Genomic DNA, 25,489 nt, shown 5'->3' with positions numbered 1-25,489 from the left:
AACATAAAGCATCATCCTTATATGCTTGTATGTTGATGATTTGTTGGTTACAGGTAGTGACTTGGCTGAGATTAAGAAATTCAAGTCTGACATGATGAATGAATTTGAGATGACAGACTTGGGAACAATTTCCTACTTCTTAGGTATTGAATTTTTGAATACTTCAAAAGGCTTAATGTTGCATCAAAGGAAGTATGCTGGTGAGATTTTGAAGAGATTCAACATGACAGATTGCACACCTGCTATAACACCAATGGAGACAAATCTCAAATTGGAGAAGAATGTAGATGAAGATGCAGTTGATCCTACATTGTTCAAACAAATTATTGGTTCTCTAAGGTACCTATGCAATAGCAGGCCTGACATATGCTTTGCAGTGGGACTGATTAGTAGATTCATGGAAGATCCTAGACAGTCACACATGAAAGCTGCTACTAGGGTGTTGAAGTACATTGCCGGCACACAGGATTTTGGAATACTCTTTCCAAAGACAGCTAAGAATGAAATACTAGAAATAGTGTGCTATTCAGATGCTGACTGGTGTGGTGACAAGACAGATAGAAGAAGCACTACAGGTTATTTTTTCAAGTTTTTGAAAGCTCCAGTTGCTTGGTGTTCTAAGAAGCAACCAGTTGTGGCACTCTCTTCTTGTGAAGCTGAGTATATAGCAGGTGCTTATGCTGCTTGTCAAGCTGTGTGGATTGACTTAGTTCTCAGAGACTTGCAAATTGATGTGAAGAAACCAATCACACTGCAAATTGACAATCAATCTGCAATCAATTTGGCAAAGAATCCAGTGCTACATGGCAGAAGCAAACACATTGAAGCTAGGTTTCACTTCTTTAGGGAGCAGGTGAATCAAAATCTCATTGAGGTTGTTCATTGTGCTACTGGTTCACAGGTTGCAGATGCCATGACTAAGAGTTTGAAGATTGACAGATTTCTCAACTTGAGAAATGCACTTGGAGTGTTCCAACTTAGGCCTTGATAGTGTTTGAATTAAGGGAGCATGTTGATCAATGTGTAATTCAAATCCTATCCATCTTATGTTTGTTCTGGCCTAGGTAGTTAGAGTTAGTTGGTTACAACTATGGATTGGTTAAACTAGTTTGTTACAAGTTAGTTAAGCAATCTAGTTAGTTATGAACCATAGTTAGTTTAGATTTGATTTTTTGCAAATCCTATAAATGCTAAGAGTCTTAGCATATTGTATATACTTCTCATTTTTCATCAATAAAGCTTTTTACTTTTTCCTAAACTTCCTTTAGATTCCATTGAACTTGTTCAAGTTCAAACTTCATCTTCTTCATCAAGATTACTTGCAGAGCAAGTAATCTCTGCAACATTGTTCATTTTCTGTTTCTGCACCATCAGAAGCATGATATGTTGGAACTTGCTCGGAGTAATGATTATTTTGCTGTTAAGGCATATTTATTGAAAGCATATGACACACTTAGTTGAAAGTTTATTCGGAGAATTTTGTTTAAGATAAAATTACTTGACTGTTTGGTGAATGTCATTATACATGCATGCAGTAACTAGTGTTGAGACTAATGTCAAATGAAACGGTGCTAGATTGGAGTATTGTCGTCCTCAACAAGGTATATGGCAAGGTGCATGAGGTCTTATTTCTCCGTATATGTTTGTTGTTTATGGATAAACTTTCACATCTTATTTTGCATATTAATTGTTGATATTGGAAAGTTGAGTAATTTTTGAGCGGGAAGGACAGTCTCCCATTCATATATATATATATATATATATATATATATATATATATATATATATATATATATATATATATATGGGGGCTGCTAACTTAGACCCAGTTGGGTCTAAGTTAGCAAGGTGCACCTTTTCAGTTGGACCAAAATACCCATTCTTTTTAATTAATTAACCAAATTACCATCAATGGACGCGGATCCAGTGTCGCGCGCGTACCGCAGGACCATGGTTACAGGCCGTTGATTTCCATCAGACAGCCAAGCTCTGATCTCATCAAGACTGTCTGATCAATCAGACAGCCCAGATCATCCGAATCCATCAGATTCCAGCGCATGCACCACACTGGATTACACCCTGGAGAGAGAAGAATCTACTTTTTAAAAGCAGGACACGTGTCGCTGTCTGATTGGCTGGGCGTGATTTTTTTCCATTTAATACTTTGAACTCAATTATTTCGTTGTAAATTAATTTTTTATTTTTTATTTTTATACCAAAATTCATAAATTTTTTTTCTCTACAAATAGAGACTTGGTTCGTTTGATTTGGACACAGAAAAAAAAACCCAATTTTTCACTACCTTAATCTCATTTTTCACTACCTTACATCAACTCACTGAAACCATTCTACCAGGAAAATGGTTTCAGAGTACAAATCTCTGAAACCATTCTACCAGCTAAATGGTTTCAGAAGCAAATAACTAAGAATCAACTTACTGAAACCATTCTACCAGCAAAATGGTTTCAGAAGCAAACACAATTAATAAATTACTCACTGAAACCATTCTACCAGTAAAATAGTTTCAGAGTACAACTATGTGCAACCATTATACAAGCTAAATGGTTTCAGAAGCAAATAACTAATAATCAACTTACTGAAACCATTCTACCAGCAAAATGGTTTCAGATTACAACTCTCTGAAACCATTGTACTAGATAAATGGTTTCAGAAGCAAACACAATTAATAAATTACTCATTGAAACCATTCTACCAGTAAAATGGTTTCAGAATACAACTATGTGCAACCATTCTACCAGTAAAATGGTTTCAGAAGCAAACATTAGTTTTTAATTACCGTTTTATCTCATTTAATTAACTAAAAATAGTTTCAGGTCTCCAAAAATTTCATAAAATATACCAAAAGTTCCAGAATATTATCTACTATTTTCCTGGTATAATGGTTTCAGTGAGTTGGTTGAGTGGTGCGTGTTAAATTACAACACACAAGTAACGTATTTAGTAGACAAAAAATGAGATTAAGGTAGTGAAAAATTGCATTTTTTTTTCGGTGTCCAAATCAAACGAACCAAGTCTCTATTTGAAGAAAAAAAAATTATGAATTTTGGTATAAAAATAAAAAAATAAAAAATTAATTTACAACGAAATAATTGAGTTCAAAGTATTAAATGAACAAAAATCACGTCCAGCCAACCATTGTGTGACACGTGTCCTACTTTTAAAAAGCAAATTTTTCTCTCTCCAGGGTGTAATCCAGTGTGGCGCACGCGCTGGAATCTGATGGATCAGGATGATCTGGGCTGTCGGATTGATCAGACAGTCTTGATGAGATCAGATCTTGGCTGTCTGATGGAAATCAACGGTCTGTAACTATGGTCCTTCAGTACGCGCGCGACACTGGATCCGCGTCTATTCATGGGTATTATGGTTAATTAATTAAAAAGAATGGGTATTTTGGTCCAATTGAAAAGGTGCACCTTGCTAACTTAGACCTAACTAGGGTCTAAGTTAGAAAACCCCTATATATATATATATATATATATATATATATATATATAGGGGGCTGCTAACTTAGACCCAGTTGGGTCTAAGTTAGCAAGGTGCACCTTTTCAGTTGGACAAAAATACCCATTCTTTTTAATTAATTAACCAAATTACCATCAATGGATGCGGATCATGTGTCGCGCGCGTACCGCAGGACCATGATTACAGACCGTTGATGTCCATCAGACAGCCAAGATCTGATCTCATCAAGACTGTCTGATCTATCAGACAGCCCAGATCATCCGAATCCATCAGATTCCAGCGCGTGCACCACACTGGATTACACCCTGGAGAGAGAAGAATCTACTTTTTAAAAGCAGGACACGTGTCGCTGTCTGATCGGCTGGGCGTGATTTTTTTCCATTTAATACTTTGAACTCAATTATTTCGTTGTAAATTTTTTTTTTTTTTTTTATACCAAAATTCATAATTTTTTTTTCTCTACAAATAGAGACTTGGTTCGTTTGATTTGGACACAGAAAAAAAAACCCAATTTTTCACTACCTTAATCTCATTTTTCACTACCTTACATCAACTCACTGAAACCATTCTACCAGCAAAATGGTTTCAGATTACAACTCTCTGAAACCATTGTACCAGATAAATGGTTTCAGAAGCAAACACAATTAATAAATTACTCACTGAAACCATTCTACCAGTAAAATGGTTTCAGAATACAACTATGTGCAACCATTCTACAAGCTAAATGGTTTCAGAAGCAAATAACTAATAATCAACTTACTGAAACCATTCTACCAGCAAAATGGTTTCAGATTACAACTCTCTGAAACCATTGTACCAGATAAATGGTTTCAGAAGCAAACACAATTAATAAATTACTCATTGAAACCATTCTACCAGTAAAATGGTTTCAGAATACAACTATGTGCAACCATTCTACCAGTAAAATGGTTTCAGAAGCAAACACTAGTTTTTAATTACCGTTTTATCTCATTTAATTAACTAAAAATAATTTCAGGTCTCCAAAAATTTCATAAAATATACCAAAAGTTCCAGAATATTATCTACTATTTTCCTGGTATAATGGTTTCAGTGAGTTGGTTGAGTGGTGCGTGTTAAATTACAACACACAAGTAACGTATTTAGTAGACAAAAAACGAGATTAAGGTAGTGAAAAATTGTATTTTTTTTTCGGTGTCCAAATCAAACGAACCAAATCTCTATTTGTAGAAAAAAAAATATTATGAATTTTGGTATAAAAAATAAAAAATAAAAAATTAATTTACAACGAAATATTTGAGTTCAAAGTATTAAATGAACAAAAATCACGTCCAGCCAACCATTGTGTGACACGTGTCCTACTTTTAAAAAGCAAATTTTTCTCTCTCCAGGGTGTAATCCAGTGTGGCGCACGCGCTAGAATCTGATGGATCAGGATGATCTGGGCTGTCGGATTGATCAGACAGTCTTGATGAGATCAGATCTTGGCTGTCTGATGGAAATCAATGGTCTGTAACCATGGTTCTTCGGTACGCGCGCGACACTGGATCCCCGTCCATTGATGGGTATTTTGGTTAATTAATTAAAAAGAATGGGTATTTTGGTCCAATTGAAAAGGTGCACCTTGCTAACTTAGACCTAACTAGGGTCTAAGTTAGAAAACCCCTATATATATATATATTACTCTAAAGGCATTTCTTTAATGATCCATTAAAACGTAAAACTCATATTATTGTTTGCTTAGGAGATAAACACATTTTATAAGAGTCAATTTTTAAAAGAAGAAAATTTAGGTCAAGTAATCCTTTTGATCACATTAACAATTTTTTACGGAATTACGGTACATACTATGTTTTTTTTTTTTTTTTTTTTTTTTTTGGTGAAGCGGTACATACTATGTTTTATTTTTGTTAAAAGTTGACATTGAAAAAATTGTTGATGTATTAAATTTTAAATGAATAACAAGTCTAAAAGAATGTATGGTATTTGACCTAAGTTTTTTTTTTAAAAAAAAAATTAGAGTTGAACCTCTAAATTATTTGGGCCGCCCTAAGAGCATCTCCAATAAGGGTATCTAAGAGAGTTTCATAGAGTAATGATACAATATCTTATCTTTTTTATCATTGGAGTTCCATGATGTGGCACATAGGGTATAAAAATTGATGATACCGGTACCTTAAATAAGGTACCGTATCATCAATTTAATGTTATTATTAGCTTTCATATATGTCAAAATATTACCGTTGACATTCAATGACCAAATCTTCTTTTTATTTTTTTACTATAGGAGTATTTCATAAGTTTTCATTCAATTTCGTTTTTTCAACAACAATGCAGAAAATATTTTTTTCCTTCGTGAAAAAACAAATCATCGACAACTCCAAGCAGATCTCGTGGAACGATTTTTTTTCCCGTCATATTTATGCATTTTTCACCAATTTTTATTTATTGTCATGTATTTCTCATTATATTTATTATTAATTTATTTATCTACGTATTTATTAAATTAAATAATTTTTATTTAGACAAAATAAAAAAATAAATATAGAAAGTGATATCACCATTGAGACAAAATATGTATAAGTTGCATAAATATTACAAAGCATTGTAGGACTATTTGTTAGTGATGTACGATATCCAAAGTGGTATCATCATTGGAGATAGGGGTGGGCATGGTTCGGTTTTTAAGTGGTATCCAAAGTGGTATTGTCATTAGTGATGAACCGAACTGAACCAAATTGTTTTCAAAATTTATAATAATCGAACCGAATTGAACCGTTTGTCTTTGAAACCGAACCGAACTGTTAAAATGGTTTGGTTTTATGGTTCTGAACCAAACTATAACTAACTTTTGACTAAAAAAAATTGAACTATTATGAGAACCGAACCAAACTGTTTCATTTTAGTTTTAAAACTGTTAGTTATGATTCAGTTTTTTTTTTTTTATTTGGTTCGATTTAGTTCTCTAATTCGGTTCAGGATTTTATTTTATTTTTCCCACCCTTAACTGGAGATGCTCTAATATTTATTCTAGTTTTTCTTTTTACAATATTATTTATTCTAGTTTTGGAAGCAAAATTATGTAATTTAAGGGTGATTGGAATTGATATTTGTTAGAGAGTTGGATGTCGCAATCAAATGTTACAAGATTACTGCGCAGAATTTGGCAATTAAATGTGCCAGAGATAGTGAGATTCCTTATTTGGATCTTGAATCATATCATATGATAGACTTCTCACAAATAACAACTATCGGGTAATGTGTTCTTACTGTGAAGATATTGACGGGACGACCTCGCTTGCTAAGTGATTGATTTCGAGTGGTTAATGTGGTTTTTTCAGGACGAATTATTTTAGAAAATTCAAGTGTGATTCATGAGAAGAACAATTCTTACACATGTTTTATTTATTTATGGTCGAATTCCAGATTAAATATTTTTTAAAAAATTAGAAGATTAAAAAAAAAATAGATTCTCTGAAGAGTAAAGTGTTAAAATCAATTTCATAAAAAAAAAATATCAATGATTGTAACTATAACAATCTCATGATATTACTCACATTATATTCTAAAGAAAATCAAGATGGATTGCAAAAAATAAATCCTCCCTCCTTCGAAAATAATACTTAATTAAAAATTCGAATTTTTTTTGTGTAGTCATCCTCTGGTATCCAGGAGCTTTGGTAATCTATAATTCAGCCGCGAGGTAAATAAAGTCTAATCAAAAAAATTTATTTTGATATTAACCCGCTAAATTTCAAAAGGTAATTTATATTTTATTTTATTACTTTTGGTCAGAGCTTATTTATATTTTGTGACAAACAAAAGTAATTTATATTAGACTTTATTCTAATGTAGATCTTTCTTGTTCAATAATCTTCAAATAAATCTCAGGAGAACAAAAAAATTCGGGGCAATTTTTATAAAAAATTAATTTCTGGAAATTTAACTAAATTTAGTAAGTTAGTAATTGAGAAAGATACTAGGATCAAGGAATGCTTTTTAAAAAACTAGGGTTGTGGAAAATCGTTAAAGAATCAACTTAAATAACAATCTCAATCACATTTGAAGAATAACTAAAAAGAATGAAATCATTCACTTTGTTTTTCTTCACCCAAAAAAAAAAAACTCAATCACTCTCATAAAAAAAAAAAAAACTCAATCATTTTTTAACAGTAAAAAATCACTTAATTCCTCATTAATATTCAGTAACCTTTTTTATTTTCTCCTCACCCCTCAACTCCCCTATTGTAATGTATCCAAAAAATTGTAGTAAAAAAATCCTCATTAATTTGTACCAAAAATATCCTCATTATGCTTAAGAGTTAAGAGTAACATAACATCCCTCCTTTCATCTCCCTCTATATTTTCTTCTCTTTGTTTCTCCTCACACCTCAACTTCCCCTATACACCATTTTTCACTTCAATGGATTGCAAAAAAAAAAAGAATAAGCTCGATGATGGTAGCACACATCAGGTACATATCACTACTCCTTATGTTATTCTTTATTTATGTCAGAATCATGGTGATTCAACACGTAGCTTTTGAAAAATCACAGTGGGTCACTGTGATTCCAGTATACCACCATGATGCCAAACATAAGCTTAATTGTAGCTCAATATTTTAATTATTGTTTTTTCTTTTATCTTTTTCTTTCAATAGGATACTAGGGCAAATTCCATGAAACCTATAGAGAAGAAGAAAAGTTTAGCTTCAACTTCTAATTCTTGTAAAGTTTATGATAAACCAAAGGGACTTCATCAAGAAGGATCAACAAGTTCAAAAATTTACAAGTGTGAATTTTGTAACAAAATTTTTGGTTGTGGAAAAGCATTAGGTGGTCACAAAAGATTTCATCTTCAACTTCTAAGGAAAGAGAATGAGGCTAAAGCTAGGGTTAGTTTCAACTCTTCTAATTATGATGGAAAACAAATATGTCATGTTTGCAAGAAGAATTTTTCATCTAATAAAGCTTTATATGGTCACATGAGATCTCACCCCGAAAGGGAATGGAGGGGTATTCACCCTAATAAGTTTAATTATAATATTGATTATGATTATGATGATGATGATGATAATCATGATCAAGATCAATATTTTATTGGTGCACCTAAAAAATTGGTTATTGATGATGATGAATCAATAACTTGGCCACCAAGATTTATTAAAACCAATAAAAGGGGTCGAAGCTATGAAGTTGATAATGCTGCTCAAATACTCATGCATATGTCTAGGGCTAAAATTTTAGAAGAAAAGCTTAATGAGAATTTGGATTATGAGGAGAAAGTGTTACCTAGTACTACTAGTGGTACTCTAGTTGATGACAATATTGATGAAACAAAATTGAAGAAAAGGAAGATGTTGGTGAAATTAAAGAATCCATTTTTAGCATCTAAAGAGAAGAATCTTAATAGGTATCAATGTGAGATTGGGGAATCAAGTCAATCAAAATCAAGAATTGTTCGAGCTTTTGATTTGAACGAGTGACCAAATGATGTATGTGATGAAACAAATTAGTCTTTGTATGTTTTTTTTTTCTTTTTCCCACTTGCTTTTTTCTATTATATTGTGTGTTTTTGTTGTGTATTTGACATGAAATATCATTGGTGATTATGTTATTTGCTATATATGCTTTTGTTATTATGAGAAAATTGTTCGATTTTATAGATAATTCAAATTTATCAATTAATTATAATCAATAATCAACTTAGAAATTGTTAAAATAGATGAATTTGACAATAGATTGGTCCAAAGTGGTAGGAAATTTGAGTCATTTAAATAAGTGATCAAGTAAGTATTTGATCTCCGACTTTTGCCAATGGAAACAATTCGGCTAAAAGATGAGTTCATCATATGCGTCTCACAAATTCTTCAATAAAAATTAGTCACCGTTCATGCCAAATGTTTGGCTAGGTCAAGTTGGTGTATCGTTCTTAGTTGCCTTTGAATGTGCTTGTTGTGAAGCAGTCTTCCCCGAAGTTTGTTTTCACATTTTTTAGTCCCTAAAGTTTCTTCACTCAAGATTTTTAGTCCCTACTTTTAATCAAACTATTGTATACTTTCACATTTTTGAATGATCTTTTATATTCATGTTTATAATATTATAATTCTTCAAAAAAAAATGTTTATAATATTATAAGAATATCTCCGATAAAAATTTAGATTTTTTTAACATAAGATGAATTATTTATGAATTTTTATGTGCAAAAAACTAAAAAATTCATATTTAATTCATCTTTTGTTAAAAAAAATTAAATTTCTGTAATAGAAATTCATATAATGTACTAAACATGACCGCAGAAAAAAAAATTAAAATTTCGAATGATATGCACGAGTTGAATGAAAAGTATGGACTGAAAACCTTGAGTAATAAAACTTCAGGGACTAAAAAGTGTGAAAGCAAACTTCAGGAACTAAAACGAAAATTTTGTGAAACTATAGGAACCAAAAACATATTTAACGCTATAAGCTAATTAGATAAGTTTGTATCAAACACGTCTATTTTTTCAAAAAAGCTTATAAGTTAGTCCAATAAACAATGAGCTGATTTATTGGACTTACCAAACACATCATTGTCATGGTTACTTTATCTCACGTAGATAATTTATTAGTGCAATTTCAAACGTTTTTATTGATTATTTTAAGGTCCCACATTTACAATTTTTTTATAACGGCAATGAATTTATTATATTAGAAAAATAAAATTAGTACAAAAGGTACTAAACCCACACAAGTAGGAAAAATACAGATAGTATTCGTCCCAAAACTATCGGACAAGGTAAAGTCCTATACACACCAACAAAAAAACTAGCGAGTAATACAATCAAAGCGATTTATATGCCATTCATAAAATAAACATGGGGCATTAATCTTCTTTGCAACCAATCATTTTCACGAAGTAATTTGAATTTTGTCAAATAATACTTTCACATCCACCTCTTTTGCCGAAAAGATCTTATCATTCCTCATGCGCCATAATATCCAACCCACTGCATGCCACACTAAAAGAATACCTTTGGGACCTTATTTCCCTTTCCTATACACCTTGAGAATGCTTTCACATATCGATCAAGAATAAGGTTATCGGCACCACCGAAACTACACCAAACCACCTATGGACCAATGACCACACGACCCAAGCAAGTGGACAAGTGACAAGAAGATGGTAGAATCCCATCTATACGCTAAATTAACTCTTGTAGGCAACCGACCAAGTAGCGCTTGCCAAGAAAAGACGATAACTTTCGGCAGTGCCCAACTCCCCCATACTTGTGCCACCATCGCAATAGATTGAAGTCCCAATTTAGATTACGAAAGAATTTTTTCATGAAAGTATAAATAATTTGCACTAATTGTATATATACCTCCATTCGCATAAGACTACGAATGGTCCCACGTTTACATTGAAATGTTATCATAAAAAAAAAAGAGTAATGCTCATTACAGCGAAATCTTTTCCACGACTAAACCACGAATGATGTGGCGCACCCCCACTTGCCTTATTCATCCAATTAATTGATTAATTAATTTTATTTTTCTCTTATCTCCTTCATCATCCACCGTTTACCCATGACAACACCGCCTTCTCTCTCTCTTCAATTTCTCTAGTTCTCTTCTTTCAAATTTCTCTCTCTGAAATTTTTGGTTGGTTTGTCATGCTCTTTTTCATTATTTTTTTCTCAAACTCATATATTGAGGTCTCTTTCTATTATTCTCTCAAACTTCTTTTTATTTTTTCTCAATTGAATTTTCTTTTACCAAAGCAAGTCCACACTATTGTTCCTTCCCCTTACTTCCATTCGTTGCCGTTCTTTAAATTCCAATTGCAGCATGCAAGTTATTAAGATAGCAATAGCATTAGTTAATTGCATAAAGGTTGTAGCTGAGCAATGGATGGATGATGAGTGATTCTGGTTGAGTGATGAGCCAATTTTACAGGAGTGATTTTTTTGCCAAATTTTTCTGTTGAAATTTCTTAGTGCTCTTTTAATTATGTAGTTTATTGCTCTGTCTATCACAGCAAACAATGGAGTGTTTTGCTCTGTTCTCACAAATTCACAAATGAAAAGCATATATCCTAAAAAAGGAGAAAACAAAAGTGGGTCCGCTCCAATTCGTGGAATTCACGAAACAGCCTTTCGCTGTATATAGCACAGCTCAAAAAAAAATTGAAGTTTAAACTAATTAGACTTTTTTAATGGAAATAAGAATTCCAGTTTTATGTAAAAAAAAAAAATTACTGTTTATTCCAAAAAAAAAAATTACTGTTTTTTATAAAAAAAAAATAAAAAATTGAAAACGGTTGGATCTACCACAATATAGTGATAATGTCTATATCGATAGGCTGAACACTTTCACTTGAGACACCATTAAAAGAGTAGGACTGTGACGGTCAATGATTATATATGTTTCAAACTTTTCACACGTGTCGATGTTTTTTTTTTTTCTTTTTGAGAAGACATATATCAATGTTCCAAACCTTCATTATGTTACAAATGAATAAGATAAGGGAACTTCTACGGCACATTGAAATAATTCGAATGTACCGGTACATTAAGTCGTTAAATTGATAAATTAGCGATTATTTTTATTAATTAAGCCGGTTATTGTATTTTAGAAATAATATGACAAGAAAAATCACAATTTCACTGTTTATAAGCAATTCACTAATTTTTTAAGATTTTTCATTAAAAAAATTCAATATTTTATAAGGAATAAAAATTCAAAAAATATCAAATTTTATATTTTTGACAATTTTGATAAATAATATTTGGTTATTATAATGTTCTAAATGATAGAAAAAATATTTATTTTAAAAATGATTCATTTACTTATCATTTTAATGACCTGATGTACCGATACATTATAAAGTATCTAATAATGTACCATAGAATTAACCCTAAGATAAAAGATTTATTTGTGTTTATCATGTACATTTATAAAGATAAAAAAATTGTGTTGAAAAAATAAGATAAAAGACGAACATGTTACAAATAAATAAGATAAATGATTAATATATGTACTTTTATAAAGATAAATGATCAATTTTAAATTAAATTAAAAGAAGATAAATGACGAATTTGTTACAAATAAATAAGATAAAAGATTTGTAGTGTAAGTTGTTTTTTTAAATATATAATTGATTGAAATTTTATCTTTTGAGTTTGTTTTTTTTTATCTTTTCTACTCGATCGATCTCATTGCCTTACTTAATAATCCTAATATTTCTACAATTCTACTAACACGTACTATTGATATAAATATATGAAAGCCTCACATAGTAAAAAATATACTCATATCTTCAAATAGTATATTTTACGTAGAAGCATTAATATTAGTTATCATTATGTCATCATCTTCGAAGCAAGAAAAAAACAATGATGGTGATAGTAATAATAATACTAATAGATCGTTGAAAAAAGGAACATGGTCAAAAGATGAGGATAAAATATTGGTAGATTATGTGACAAAATATGGAGCTAGAAAGTGGAATGAAGTACAAAAGAGAACGGAACTTGCTCGAAGTGGAAATTGTTGTCGTTTTAGATGGATAAATCACTTACAGCCAGGTGTGGTAAAGGGAAAATTTAGTGAACATGAAGCAAAAGAAGTCATTCGGATGAAAAAGCTTAATCTCAAATGGTGTGACATGGCTAAACAGGTTTTGTATTCATGCTTCACTTTTTGTTTTTTGTTTTTTTTTTTTTTTTTTTTATTTATCAATCTACAAGTGCAACCATGTGCATTAATTAGATTATGCAATCTAATTAAAAACTATAGTATAGTAATATTAGTGTGTTTCTATGTTATTATAACGAAGCTCAAGTGATTAATGAGTTTCACTAAAAGGACGGATCGTCTGAAAAAATCAGAATTCAAATTTTGTATAGAACAATTTTTTGGCCAAAATTTATTTATACTACGGCCGAACTTCAGATTAATACGGCAAATAATTTCAATACCCTGTTGACACCAAGCAAGAGTTTTAGGCTTTAAAACTTTTATACCAAAAAGTTCGAGTAAATATAAATATATTTAAAAAATTATAGATATTTTCCCGCTTAATTAGTCACGGTGACAAAGGTTAAATCCGTAGACTTACTAAAAAAATTGTGTTAGGCCTCAACGCGCCTTGCTTGTGTTACACCATGTTGATTATTTAGATTACTTTTTATATTTTACAATAACATCTGATCAATTAAAGGGAATGAGAGAGCTTATGAAAAAATTTATTGGAAGAAATTTATTTTCAATCTAGGTTTACATGTGTTTATATGTTGTTTTCATGTAATTATTTTGTATTTGTCACCTTTTATGTTGTTAGTTGCCTGGAAGATCAGATAATGATATAAAGAATTTCTGGAATGCAAGAGAAAGAAAACTAAATAGAGAGAATAGTTTGAATGGTTCCAGCAGTTTGAGTCATGATCATGAGTTGAATGACAATAGAGAGAAGAGTTTGAGTGGTTCTACTTCTACCAGCCAGCAAGTTGATTCACAAGATGACAAATACTCTAAACAATTTCCAAAATTATTTGATGATTCAAATAAGCAGCTTCCAAAGTTTCCAAAGTTGGTTAATGATTCAAACATGTTCTACACCAATGTGGGAAGTACTTCTATAAGCAATCATACTACTCCATCAGGGATTAATAGGTAAGTAGAATAAATTATGCAATGTCATTGTCTTTTTTATTTACAATTCAAATTATATATTTTTGCCGGTAGCAATTCAAATTATATGTTAAATTGTCTATATGTGTTAGTGTCGTAAGAGTTTAATTTTATAACTTTAAGAGATAACTTAATGTCACTGTTATTATTATTATTAGGCTAAATTGCATTTTTAACTCACTAAATTTTACAATTTAGCAATTGAGGATGAAATTAAAGGTTTTTTTTTTCAATTGATGATGAAATTAATGCGCCAAAAGTGATATTTTTGAACGGGTCAAAATTGTAAAATTTAGAAATTTATGGACAAAAATGCAATTTAGTCTTAATTATAATAATGTCTTATTCCCTAATTATTATTTTTTGAAAAAAATCATATGTTAAATTTACAGATACTTTCATGAATTTCAGGGCTGGCATTGGAACTTCTTTTATGCATGAGGCCAGGGTACCAAATCCATCTTCATTATCACCATATTTAAACTTTCAAAATATGTACAATCCACTTCCTTCAATTGAACACAAGTTGCATAGAAAATATCCATCAAGATATGATGAGATAAATGCAAAATTATTTGATGTTTCAAATAAGGAGCTTCCAAAGTGGGTTGATGATTCAAAGATGCCCTACTATTGTGTGGGAAGTACTTCTACAAGCAAACATACTACCCCAACATGGACTAATAGGTGATTAGATTATACAATGCCATTGTCTTTTATATATACAATTCAAATTATACGTTAAATTGTCTATCAGCTGTCAGCTTAGCGATAAAAGTTTGACTATATAACTATAATGGGCATCGTTCAAATCTTATATAAAAAAGTTGTTAAATATTTGATAGTGTCACCATTATTAAGAATAATTTATTAAGAATAATTTGATAGTGTCACCATTATTAACAATGCCCATTAAAGTTATAAAGTTAAACTTTTATTGCTGGGAGCTGACACCTGATAGAAAATTTAACATATAATTTGAATTGTATATAAAAAAAAATTTAAAAAAATATATATATCTTAAATTTAATTTAAGTTACATTCATCAATTTCAGGGTTGGCAATGGAACTTCTAGTAATCAATTTACCATGGTGCCAAATCCACTCCCACCATGTTCATACGTTCAAAATATGGACTATCAACTTCCTTCTTATAAGAAGTTAGGTGAGTATCCTCAAAATCCACTTCCACCACCTAAGGAGGCTCAATATCAGAGGACAGGATCAGTTTCTCCATATAATGCTAGTCGCGTTCGTTCGTCTAAGGTAAATTTGGTTGATGAAAATGGGAAGAAGCCAATTTCTTTTGAGAATGATTTTGGAGCAAATTCCCTTCGCAATTTTACAGATTCATATCTTCGCCGTGCCTCAAGTTTATTAGACAATGGCAATAACAATAACTTGAATGACAAGCTTCCACACGATGTAAAGGATACATTAAACACAGCTATAAATGAAAAGGGCATAGACTGGGATCGTTTTTCTTACTTTGGTTCATTTGACAACAACTTTAACAATAACTTGCATGACAAGATTCCGCACAATAATGACAAGATTCTAGACGATATAAAGGATACCTTAGGTGCAGCTTTACATGGAAAAGGCATAGATTCGGATCATTTTCCTGACTTAAGTTCATCAGACAACGACGATAACAATAACTTGCATGACAAGATTCCACACAATATGAAGGATACCTTAGACGCGGTTATATATGGAAAAAGCTTCCATCCTAAGTGATTTATGAAGGATTATAGATAATGGCAAATTAGCTTATAGTGTTTACCATGCAAGTTTTCTTTCTTTCTTTTTGCTTTTTGTTTTTCTTTTCTTCATTTTCTGAGAATTGAGTTGCATTATGTATTTTTTGCCTATACAATTTTATTTGATAGATATATTTTATTCCTCTGTTTGCTGCATTATGAACACAATTTTTTCCCCTTCACATTATTTCTTATCAAATAATAAATTTGAATAATTACTCTTATTGGTCTTAGAAAGAGCTACACTTTCTTTGAGGAGGTAACTATATAGTACAGATTGTGACAAAACTTATGTGTGATATGTAAATGATCCATAGAAGCATACAACAACATCAATATTAATGCCTTTTCCCCTAAAGTGAGGATATATATAATGCTTGAAATTAATTTAATATATGTGAAAATTACTCAAAATTTAAAAAATTGTTCACATACTGTATATTTTTTAGCTCCTCCAAGAAAAAAGTTCCTAGCTCCACCAGAATATAAGTATCTTTCACTTTTTTGATAAACATTTGTGCTTAAGCTTTCATATTCTTGCATTTTGCTATTGTTCTCTTTGAACTCATGTTTCTGTTTTAGGACCCTCTCTTGCTCATTGTGCCTATTTTCTTTAAGGTGAATCTTTTGTCTCTGTCCTTGATCTTGATACATCTCATAGTTTACATTACCTATCATCAAATTGTTAGTAGTTGAAATTGATCTTAGATATTATTTTATAATCATTTCAGTTAAGGTCAAATTGTTCAGGATAATTCGAGTTCGAATCCTGACTAGAACAATAATTTTTCAGATTTACTAATGGTGAAAATGCCGGTATAATCTAAAAATGACACGACGTGAAGTCTATAAGCATTGTAGGACTTACTATTGGAGAAAATGTCAATGGTGAAAAACTCTAGGTCAGTTGAAAAGTCATATGCTGGTATACTACTGTCTGCATATGTTTCAGAGCTTCTATATGATCTTTTTTGTTGAGGCGTATCAATCGGTCCTCTTATACATACAATTCTGTCGTAACTCCTTATTCTTGATATGCCACAATAAAGCTTCTTAAGGAAGTATTCCTCATCATTCTTCATTTTCCTGTCACCAAGGTGCATTTTTCATTGATATGAGGTTCTAGTTTGTAACTTTGTATATAAGTTTTATTTCAACAAATGTATTAATTAAATTGTGTACAACTGATCCATTCATAATTAAGAGTAAAAGGAATTTGATTATTAGTTTGATTTGATCTGACCTGTCTAGTATCAACCAAGTAGCCTTTAGCTTTGTGGCTGATTTTAATGCAACAGCCTTTGGTGAAGATCCAATAGCTATTTCTATATTAAATCTAACCTGAAAAATATGATGCACAATATTGTTTTATTAGCTATAATACTAATAGTTAACATTAACATGTGACATTTTCTTCAAATTTTGTATAGAACATTACAATGATATTATTATCTTCTTCTTTTGTTTTTTTAACGGTAAAATACATACATTCAACGAAAAACAACATTCTACAACCAAATTAGAATAAACTGTGTTGCGTGTTTCTCCGTCTACAAACTAAAGTCGACCCTAAAAGTTAACTGAAACAAATTTTGGGTAACACAAAACTAAGAGACATTAACAAACCCATCTCTAAATCACAATAAACAAAACAAAATCTTCCGCGCATTGTCCATGACAAAAGGATAACCACAGTTTGCAGTCTTAAATTCTATCCAATTATGGATTATATTGTTTTTTACTTCTGCACGAGCAAAGGCACAAATCGACTATAAGTGATTAAGTGGTCTCAAATTTGTTCAAATTAACCACATGCACGAAAGTTGTTTGTCGAGTGGAGAGAGTGTTGTGGTTAGTAGCTTTTTACACAAAATTCTATTTCAGCAAACTAATCCCTTTTGGGCATATCATCAAACACCATAAATACACACTTAAATCAAACTAAACATAAACCAGGAAAAACATAGGACAAATATTCATGTTACCTGCATTGATCTATAAAGTTCAAAAATGTGAGCAAGCTCCTCATTTTGCATATACTCTTGTTTCTTTCTTGCAACTTCTGCCTCAATAACCTTCTTGTTTGCTCCAAATGCTAACCTACTATCAACACTGATTTTGTTCCCCACTACCAAAAAATGGATTGATTAGTAAAATGCAAATGTTGTGGACAAAATTTGCAATTATCTGACTTTGTCCATACACAAATAAATAACTTATGACATTGTTTGATCTATGTAGCCGACATCCACTTATCGGGATAATGACTTTAATTTCATGATTTTTTCTATAAGAGGTTAATGTTATGCATTCACCATATAAAGGAAAAGGATTTCCTGCTGGCTGCTGTTACAACAGCACGTTGTAACAGATGTGGACCGTCGTATCATAATTAGAGCTGTCAAAATGGGCTAGCCCGAATGGGCCGGCCCGCCAAGCCCGATTTTTTCCCGGGCTCAGGCCTTGAAAATCCTAGCCCGAATTATTTCCGGGCTTTTTAGCCCGGCCCGACAAAGCCCGATTAAAAATATGGGCTAGCCCGAATGGGCCGCGGGCGGCCCGCAAGCCCGAAAAAATTAAAATTAAAAATAAAATAAAATAAAATATAAATATAAATAATTTGTTTCGGATGATTTGAAATTAGTTTGTAATATAAATTATAAAATATCGTCCGCTACTTAAGTAGCAGGAGAAAAAAATAGGGCACCCAAGAAACTCGTAGGTAGCGGATGAGTAAAAATAGGACGCGCGAGAAACTCGTACGTAGGGGATGAATAAAAATAGGGCGCGCGAGAAACTCGTAGGTAGCGGATGAGTAAAAATAGGGCGTGCGAGAAAGTCGTAGGTAGCGGATGAGTAAAAATATGACGCGCGAGAAACTCTAAGTAGCGGATGCGTAAAAATAGGGTGCGAGAAACTCGTAGGTAGTGGATGAGTAAAAATAGGGCGCGCGAGAAACTCGTACATAGTGGATGAATAAAAATAGGGCGCGCGAGAAAGTCCTAGGTAGCGGATGAGTAAAAATATGACGCGCGAGAAACTCGTAAGTAGCGGATGCGTAAAAATAGGGCGCGAGAAACTCGTAGGTAGTGGATGAGTAAAAATAGGGCGCGCGAGAAACTCGTAGATAGGGGATGAGTAAAAATACGGCGTGCGCGAATTATATAATATTTATAGCGGATGAGTAAAAAATAGGACGCGCGAGAATTATTAATACTATTTATATAGTTGAGTTTGAACACTAAAAGTAAAAAAAAAATAAAAAAATAAACCGGGCCGCCCGAAAGCCCGACTACCCGTTCCGGGCCGGGCTCGGGCACTAATTTTGGTAGCCCGTTTTTTATCCGGGCTTTTTAGCCCGGCCCGACGAAGCCCGAAGCCCGACCGGGCCGGCCCGAAATTGGCCGGGCCGCCCGTTTTGACAGCTCTAATCATAATCACGTGGTTGAGATCATTTTCAGTAATTTAATCCGATCTGTCTGATCTGATATTCAATGGCTAAGATACAAAACAGTCTGAAATTCTGTATTGAGTATATATACAAAGTAAACTAAATATAATATAAATAAAAGAAACTTTTCATAAGCTATTTTCAATTCATGGAAAATTATATACTTACAAGGAGTGATGACCTGGTGAAGAACTGCAATTAGAGTAAGGTTATCTCCTGAGTTCAATGATAATCCATTAGGAGCCCAATGAAAAACTTTTGAATTGATTTTTCTACATGCATCATGGATCACAACAACTCTCTGCAGAACCATATCAATAATAAGAAACTCTTCAACTTTTCTTTTTCTTAATACTAAAAGAAGTAGTAATATAGTTCAAGATAGTGTGATGAATGTCATGACATATTCATAAATAGCATTTCTTGAATACATCAAGTATATTCCAAGTAACCATCTAGTAATTTGTTTTTTGCGTCAGCAACGTACAACTGTAGAGATTAATCTTTCGAGTGTTGTGAGATAGATGAACAGCAATCTCTTCCCAAGAATTTTAACTGCTACATTCCTAAATTATGGATCAAATATCCAGGATCTTGTTTAAAGTAGAAGAGACTCGCGATATCTCGGGTAAACACTCTCTTAACTAGTAACCATCTAGTAGTAGTATGTACTCAAATCAAATGTCAAACTAATTAAGAATAATTATTTGTTTTTAATAATGGGTTAGCTTAAATTCTAATGTTTGTTTTTGGCAAAATCTAAGCTGACTAGCTTATCATGTTCCTCAATAATTGTCCTTATCTGATTGTCCTAGGACTGTCCTAGTACTAGTGTCAAACAGAACAGACCAAGATATTGATTAAACTTCCTATGAATAGGAATTATTTGCTTTGCCGTTAGAAAAGAAAGAAAAAAAATAGGAATTATTTGTTGGTAAAATTACGAAAATGTCGCACTCACTCCTTCAAGAATATTGAAATGGAAGACTTGGATTAAAACTATGTTGTGTCACTATAAAAAAAAAAATTAGAATATGCCGTTACTTATGGTGTAAAATAGTTTTATACCGACATGCATCTTGTATTTTGCAAAAATCATAAAATTATTTACAAATTAATTGTATGACATCGCAGATTGATTGTTTTTTATTGGTTGACTGTATAAAACTATTTTATATTGTTTGTACATGTCAATCAGTCTCAACAAAAAAAATTGTTGGAGAGAAAAGAAAAACACTATCCTCAAAAGGACACCTCCAATTCATATGTCAAAATAATCAAATATCTTAAGGAGGGTTTCCGAGATGCTTTTGAAGAACTTCATAAATTGTGTAAAAAAATATATTCACAAAACCAAAGTTTGAAATAAATTAATAAAATGATGTTTGAAAGAAAATATAACAAAATATTGAAAAACCATTTAATAGAAGGTAGGAAAATTGAATATCGAAACGAACTTAAACTTACAAGCTATATCGTGTGCCTATGTGGACATGATTTTGTTGATTTTTTTTGTGCTTGATGGAAGGAAATATGTTTGGATGTTGGGTGGAGGTTGACCAGATAGTATAGATGAATGGAGTAGTGTCGGGGAAGGTGTTGCACTGATTAGGGGAAAAAATGTGGTTAAGCCGGTCCGTCCAAACTATTTGGAGGTCCGACCCTAAAGTTAAAAATGAAATTCTTTTTGTTAAAGAGCTTTTTTTTTTGTCAAAGAGTCTAATGACTAAACATTTACCTATTGAGAAAAGAGATTCTCTGCATATAAAATAGAATATCTCTACCAATTGAATTATACTCACATAGACTGAGCTAAAAGGGAATTTAATGAATACTATAAGAAAAATGGTATTGCTAAACAGTGCCCCGGGACACTCTAGTGTCGAGCATTGACGCTACTAGCATCGGCTTTGCATAGGCTAAGTTGACAGTAGCGGATATTCTATTTCTTTGTTATTTTTTACTGAATAGTTAAAACAAAAGATAAGTAGCGAGAATCCTTAATCCTCTTTTCATTTCTCGTTTCTTCTCTGTTTACGATCAAATCATTAAGTAGCGAGAAGCATAGCACGCACATCAAATTATTGAAGAGGAAGAGGAAGAAGAAGAAGAAATCAAGCATGAGTTATTAAATCCGAAAATGATGATGAGTTGAAGATGAATGTTGATGAACAAGATGCTAATGTGAAGATGGAGATTCAGATGAATTTTTTAATTATTTACTTTTAGTTTAAGTTTAAAATTATGTTTTTAATAAAAATGAATAAAAAAATGGTAATATAGGAAAAGTCGTGAATGGAATGAAGTTTCTGTTGTATAAAATAAAACAAAAAAGGGTAGTCCACCATCAATTTTGGATTTAATAAGTAAAATGTGGATGGTATATCATTACTGTTGCTAAGAACATCACATTGTTGCTAAGAACATCACATTATATGTAGAAGTCGACATTCCACTTATTCACTTTTAAGGTGGAATTTATAACCACTAGACTACTTGACAAAAAAAAAAGTAAAATGTGATGAACAAACTATGACTTTTTTACCAAGTTCGTCAAATTAGTGAGTAGCGAGAAGCATAGTCGACAATGACCGCACATCAAATTAGTGATTTGTGAACACTTATTTTAAAATGAATAAGTAATTTTTTTTTATAAAAAAATCTCATAAAAAAGTAATTTTAAAAAATAATGAATAAGAAAATAAAAATGTATAAAATATAAAAGATATTTTTAAAAATAAAAAATTCGTAAGAAAATAAAAAATGTATAAGAAATTTTAAAAAATAATGAATAAGAAATTTCGTAAGAAAATAAAAATGTATAAAATATAAAAGATATTTTTTGAAAAAAAAAAAAAAAAAATCTTCAAAAAAAAATAAAAAAAAATTGAAAAAAAATTAAATTATTTTTTGTTGACGGCAAATCAAATAAGAATATACTCTGAAGTATGAACGTATACTAAAAATAAATAGCAAATATTTTTGATAAAAAAAAAAAAATCCTGATTTAGGGTTTGAGATTATGCATAGTATAAATACCAATTATTGAAGGTTAAACCTTTCTCCATCTCCGCTCAACACTTCATACACTCTTCTCTTCACTCTTCGTCACCGATTCCTCAGAAATTCATTCCAATGGCTGTTACCTTCTCAGATCTACACACAGAGGAAGGTCTCAAATCCCTCAATGAATTCCTCTCTGGAAAAACCTATATTTCTGGGTAATAACCCTAAAACCCTTTCAATTTCAACTTTTTCATTGTTTTTATTTGAAAAGATTGATTTTTTATTGATTCTGAGATTTGGGTTGTGAAATTTCAGGGATCAATTGACAAAGGATGATATCAAAGTGTATGGAGCTGTTACTGAAAAGCCAAGTGGTTCTTTTCCTAATGCTGCTACTTGGTATGATGCTGTTTCTTCAAAGCTTGCTGCAAGGTATGTTATGTTCAGTTTTTGTATTCTTAATTATTGATTGAAATCTGAGTTTAGTTTTGTTTAATTTGATTATTATTTGCTAATTTTGATTTTGTATGATTAGTTTCCCTGGAAAAGCTCAAGGTGTGAAATTCACTGGAAGTGCTGCTTCAGCTGCTGCAGCACCTGCTCAAGCGGTATGCATCAATCTTAATTTTAATTTTTGTGTTTATTGGTTGTTTTGTTTTTACAATACAGTTGCATGGCTTACTTATTGATCTGTGTTTTTTTTTTAATTGTTTTATTAGAGGGACTTTGGATAAAGTTTTGCAATAAGTATCTGTGAAATCAGAAAATTTAGAGATTTTTCAATGCCTATAAGATTTTTATATCTCAGTTCTAACGTAATCTGAAATCAGCATCTGTTTTGCATCAATTTCATTGTTGCTATTAATATTTAAGCTTGCATGTTAAGTGAAAATAGGCAAGAAGCTTAGACAAACATGACTTTTATATAGAACCTTGTGTCTGGTTTTTTAACCAAATTAATGTTTTTGTATAGTGTGTACCATTACCGAAAGATTGTTATTGATTAGGATAACCATGTTAATCAGATAGTGCTATGCACTCATTCTAAATATGTAGAATATAAATTCTCTGACTTTATACAGTTCTTAAGTTATTGTAACCATGTTTAAAGGAAAAGTTTTTTGCTGTTTGATATTACTTTATCTTGTATTTCTCTTAACTGTATTTGAAACATTACTTGCTAAAGTACAGTTTTTTTTTAAAAATGAAGTCAGTTTGGCTCAAGTACAGTTTTTGAAACATTACTTGCTAAAGTACAGTTTTTGAAACATTACTTGCTAAAGTACAGTTTTTTGTGGGATATTTCTTAACTAAGGTAAGGTAGCAACATGGATACTGTGTTAGAGTTGTAAAAGGGACAACTGGTATTTTTAGATATAGTCATAGCGAGGTTGAGACAACTGTTGGTTCATTGTAGATCTATTTTAGGCAGCTTTGTCCTGTATTTGTAGTTTAGAGTTGTATGTTGTAAACTAAATACTATAATTTAATTTGGAGTTTCGACATGACACGGCACACTACAACTGAAGCAACATAAATTGTTCTTTGGTTAATTTTACCTAATGGAGATGTTTCCCAAGTGATACTGTTGTTATCTAAGTTAGAAACAATGAAAGGGTAGTGTGCTTGTAATCTAGAATTGTATAATATACACTTTTAAAACTTTTGACTCTATTCAGATGCACCGAGTTATTGTAAAGTTTAAGTTAAAGGAACTACTTTAACTAATTTGATCATTGGGATTTGTTTTTCAGGCTGCACCAGCTGCTGAAGAAGATGATGATGATCTTGACCTCTTTGGTGATGAAACAGAAGAGGATAAGAAGGCAGCAGAGGAAAGAGAGGCTTCTAAGAAGCCCGCCAAGAAGAAAGAAAGTAAGCTTTCTTTTTAGTCTTAAGGAACTTCTATTTTACGTGAAGCATTATTATTGTATTGTCGAGAAAAAGCTGTCGTTGAATGTGTTTGATCCTCTTAATTTGCCATGTTCTTTGGTGTGGTAGGAATATTTAGTTATATGCTTGAAAGTTATGCTTACTTGTGTGACAGAATCATTAAAACTATATCTATATAATTTATCTCTTGCTTAAAGTATTTGAAACTCATCAAGTGATATTTTAATAGGTGGTAAATCTTCCATTCTGCTCGATGTTAAGCCTTGGGATGACGAGACTGACATGAAGAAGCTCGAAGAGGCTGTTCGCAGTGTTGAGATTGAAGGTTTAACCTGGGGAGCATGTATGTTAAAAACTTGAAATTTTCATTAATCTTTCTTAAGCATGTTTCAATGCAATCTACCTTCTATAAAAAGTAAACGACTGTCTGATTAAAATGGTTTGTTGCAATTGTTACAGCTAAGTTGGTTGCTGTCGGATACGGAATCAAGAAGTTGCAGATCATGTTGACCATTATCGACGATCTTGTATCTGTGGACGACCTCATTGAAGAAAAACTCACCGTTGAGCCAATTAACGAGTATGTCCAGAGTTGCGACATTGTTGCATTCAACAAAATTTAAATGGCCATTTTGAAGCGGCTAATCAGACTGTTATTTTCTATTTTGTGATAGTTTTCCTCCCCTCCCCCTCTACTCTTTTTGTTTTGTCTTTCATGTTTCGGTGGTGGTTTTGTTACAAGAATTGTATGGAGTGAGTGAAAGAGATAAGAGATATTTTATGGCAATTTAATGTTATTCATGTCAAACACCATGCACATTTGTGGGATTAACATCACTGAAGATATGCCCGTCTATTTAATTTTTTATAAGTTTAGAACCTTTATTGAATCTACACACAATATTAAGTCAGTTTTTCAACCTTTTTATGCCATGAATGAAGTCATGGTGGCCCAAGAAAATACTATATCTTTACCACCTTTGGCTTGGGAGAGTAATTTAGTCATTCTCTAATCGGAGATCCCAAACCACCGTTTGATTTGTTGTAATTGTATGTGGAATCTTCAATGAAATACCATGGACTCACAAGGTGTTCTCGTCATCTTGTCTATTTATATTAACTTTTTGAAAAGAAGATCAAAAACTACTAATATGTAGTTTAAGGCTATGAAGTGAAAATGAAATAATGTGGGTGGTTGGATGAATCAAATAGTGGAGGATACCTTCGATGTGTGTGTGA

At 31.7% G+C, this 25,489-nt stretch overlaps 4 protein-coding genes across 4 annotated transcripts; 3 read left to right on the top strand and 1 right to left on the bottom strand.

Annotated features, from left to right (window-relative positions):
• The first annotated feature begins 7,985 nt into the window (after positions 1–7,985).
• On the top strand, positions 7,986–8,950 carry LOC123922668. The gene is made up of 2 exons (XM_045975363.1): positions 7,986–8,039; positions 8,126–8,950. The coding sequence occupies exons 1-2, from the start codon at positions 7,986–7,988 to the stop codon at positions 8,948–8,950; spliced, it is 879 nt and encodes a 292-aa protein (XP_045831319.1).
• Positions 8,951–12,809: 3,859 nt separating this feature from the next.
• LOC123922667 (transcription factor MYB61-like) lies at positions 12,810–15,877 on the top strand. Its single transcript, XM_045975362.1, has 4 exons — positions 12,810–13,124; positions 13,788–14,119; positions 14,549–14,824; positions 15,193–15,877. Exons 1-4 carry the CDS (start codon positions 12,810–12,812, stop codon positions 15,875–15,877), a joined length of 1,608 nt encoding a protein of 535 aa, XP_045831318.1.
• A 324-nt stretch (positions 15,878–16,201) lies between these two features.
• Positions 16,202–18,086, bottom strand: LOC123924645. The gene is made up of 4 exons (XM_045977598.1): positions 17,886–18,086; positions 17,144–17,241; positions 16,769–16,986; positions 16,202–16,571 (listed from the first exon to the last, which is right to left on the bottom strand). Exons 1-4 carry the CDS (start codon positions 17,934–17,936, stop codon positions 16,309–16,311), a joined length of 630 nt encoding a protein of 209 aa, XP_045833554.1. The 5' UTR covers positions 17,937–18,086; the 3' UTR covers positions 16,202–16,308.
• Positions 18,087–22,355: 4,269 nt separating this feature from the next.
• LOC123923437 (elongation factor 1-beta) lies at positions 22,356–25,063 on the top strand. Its single transcript, XM_045976128.1, has 6 exons — positions 22,356–22,572; positions 22,673–22,789; positions 22,893–22,965; positions 24,112–24,232; positions 24,480–24,593; positions 24,710–25,063. Exons 1-6 carry the CDS (start codon positions 22,487–22,489, stop codon positions 24,871–24,873), a joined length of 675 nt encoding a protein of 224 aa, XP_045832084.1. The 5' UTR covers positions 22,356–22,486; the 3' UTR covers positions 24,874–25,063.
• The last annotated feature ends 426 nt before the right edge of the window (positions 25,064–25,489 follow it).

This window comes from Trifolium pratense, linkage group LG4, assembly GCF_020283565.1.
Source record: "Trifolium pratense cultivar HEN17-A07 linkage group LG4, ARS_RC_1.1, whole genome shotgun sequence".
NCBI classification, from domain to species: Eukaryota; Viridiplantae; Streptophyta; class Magnoliopsida; order Fabales; family Fabaceae; genus Trifolium; species Trifolium pratense.
Note: the sequence above shows the minus strand (reverse complement) of the source record. Positions and strands in the feature narration are given on the sequence as shown.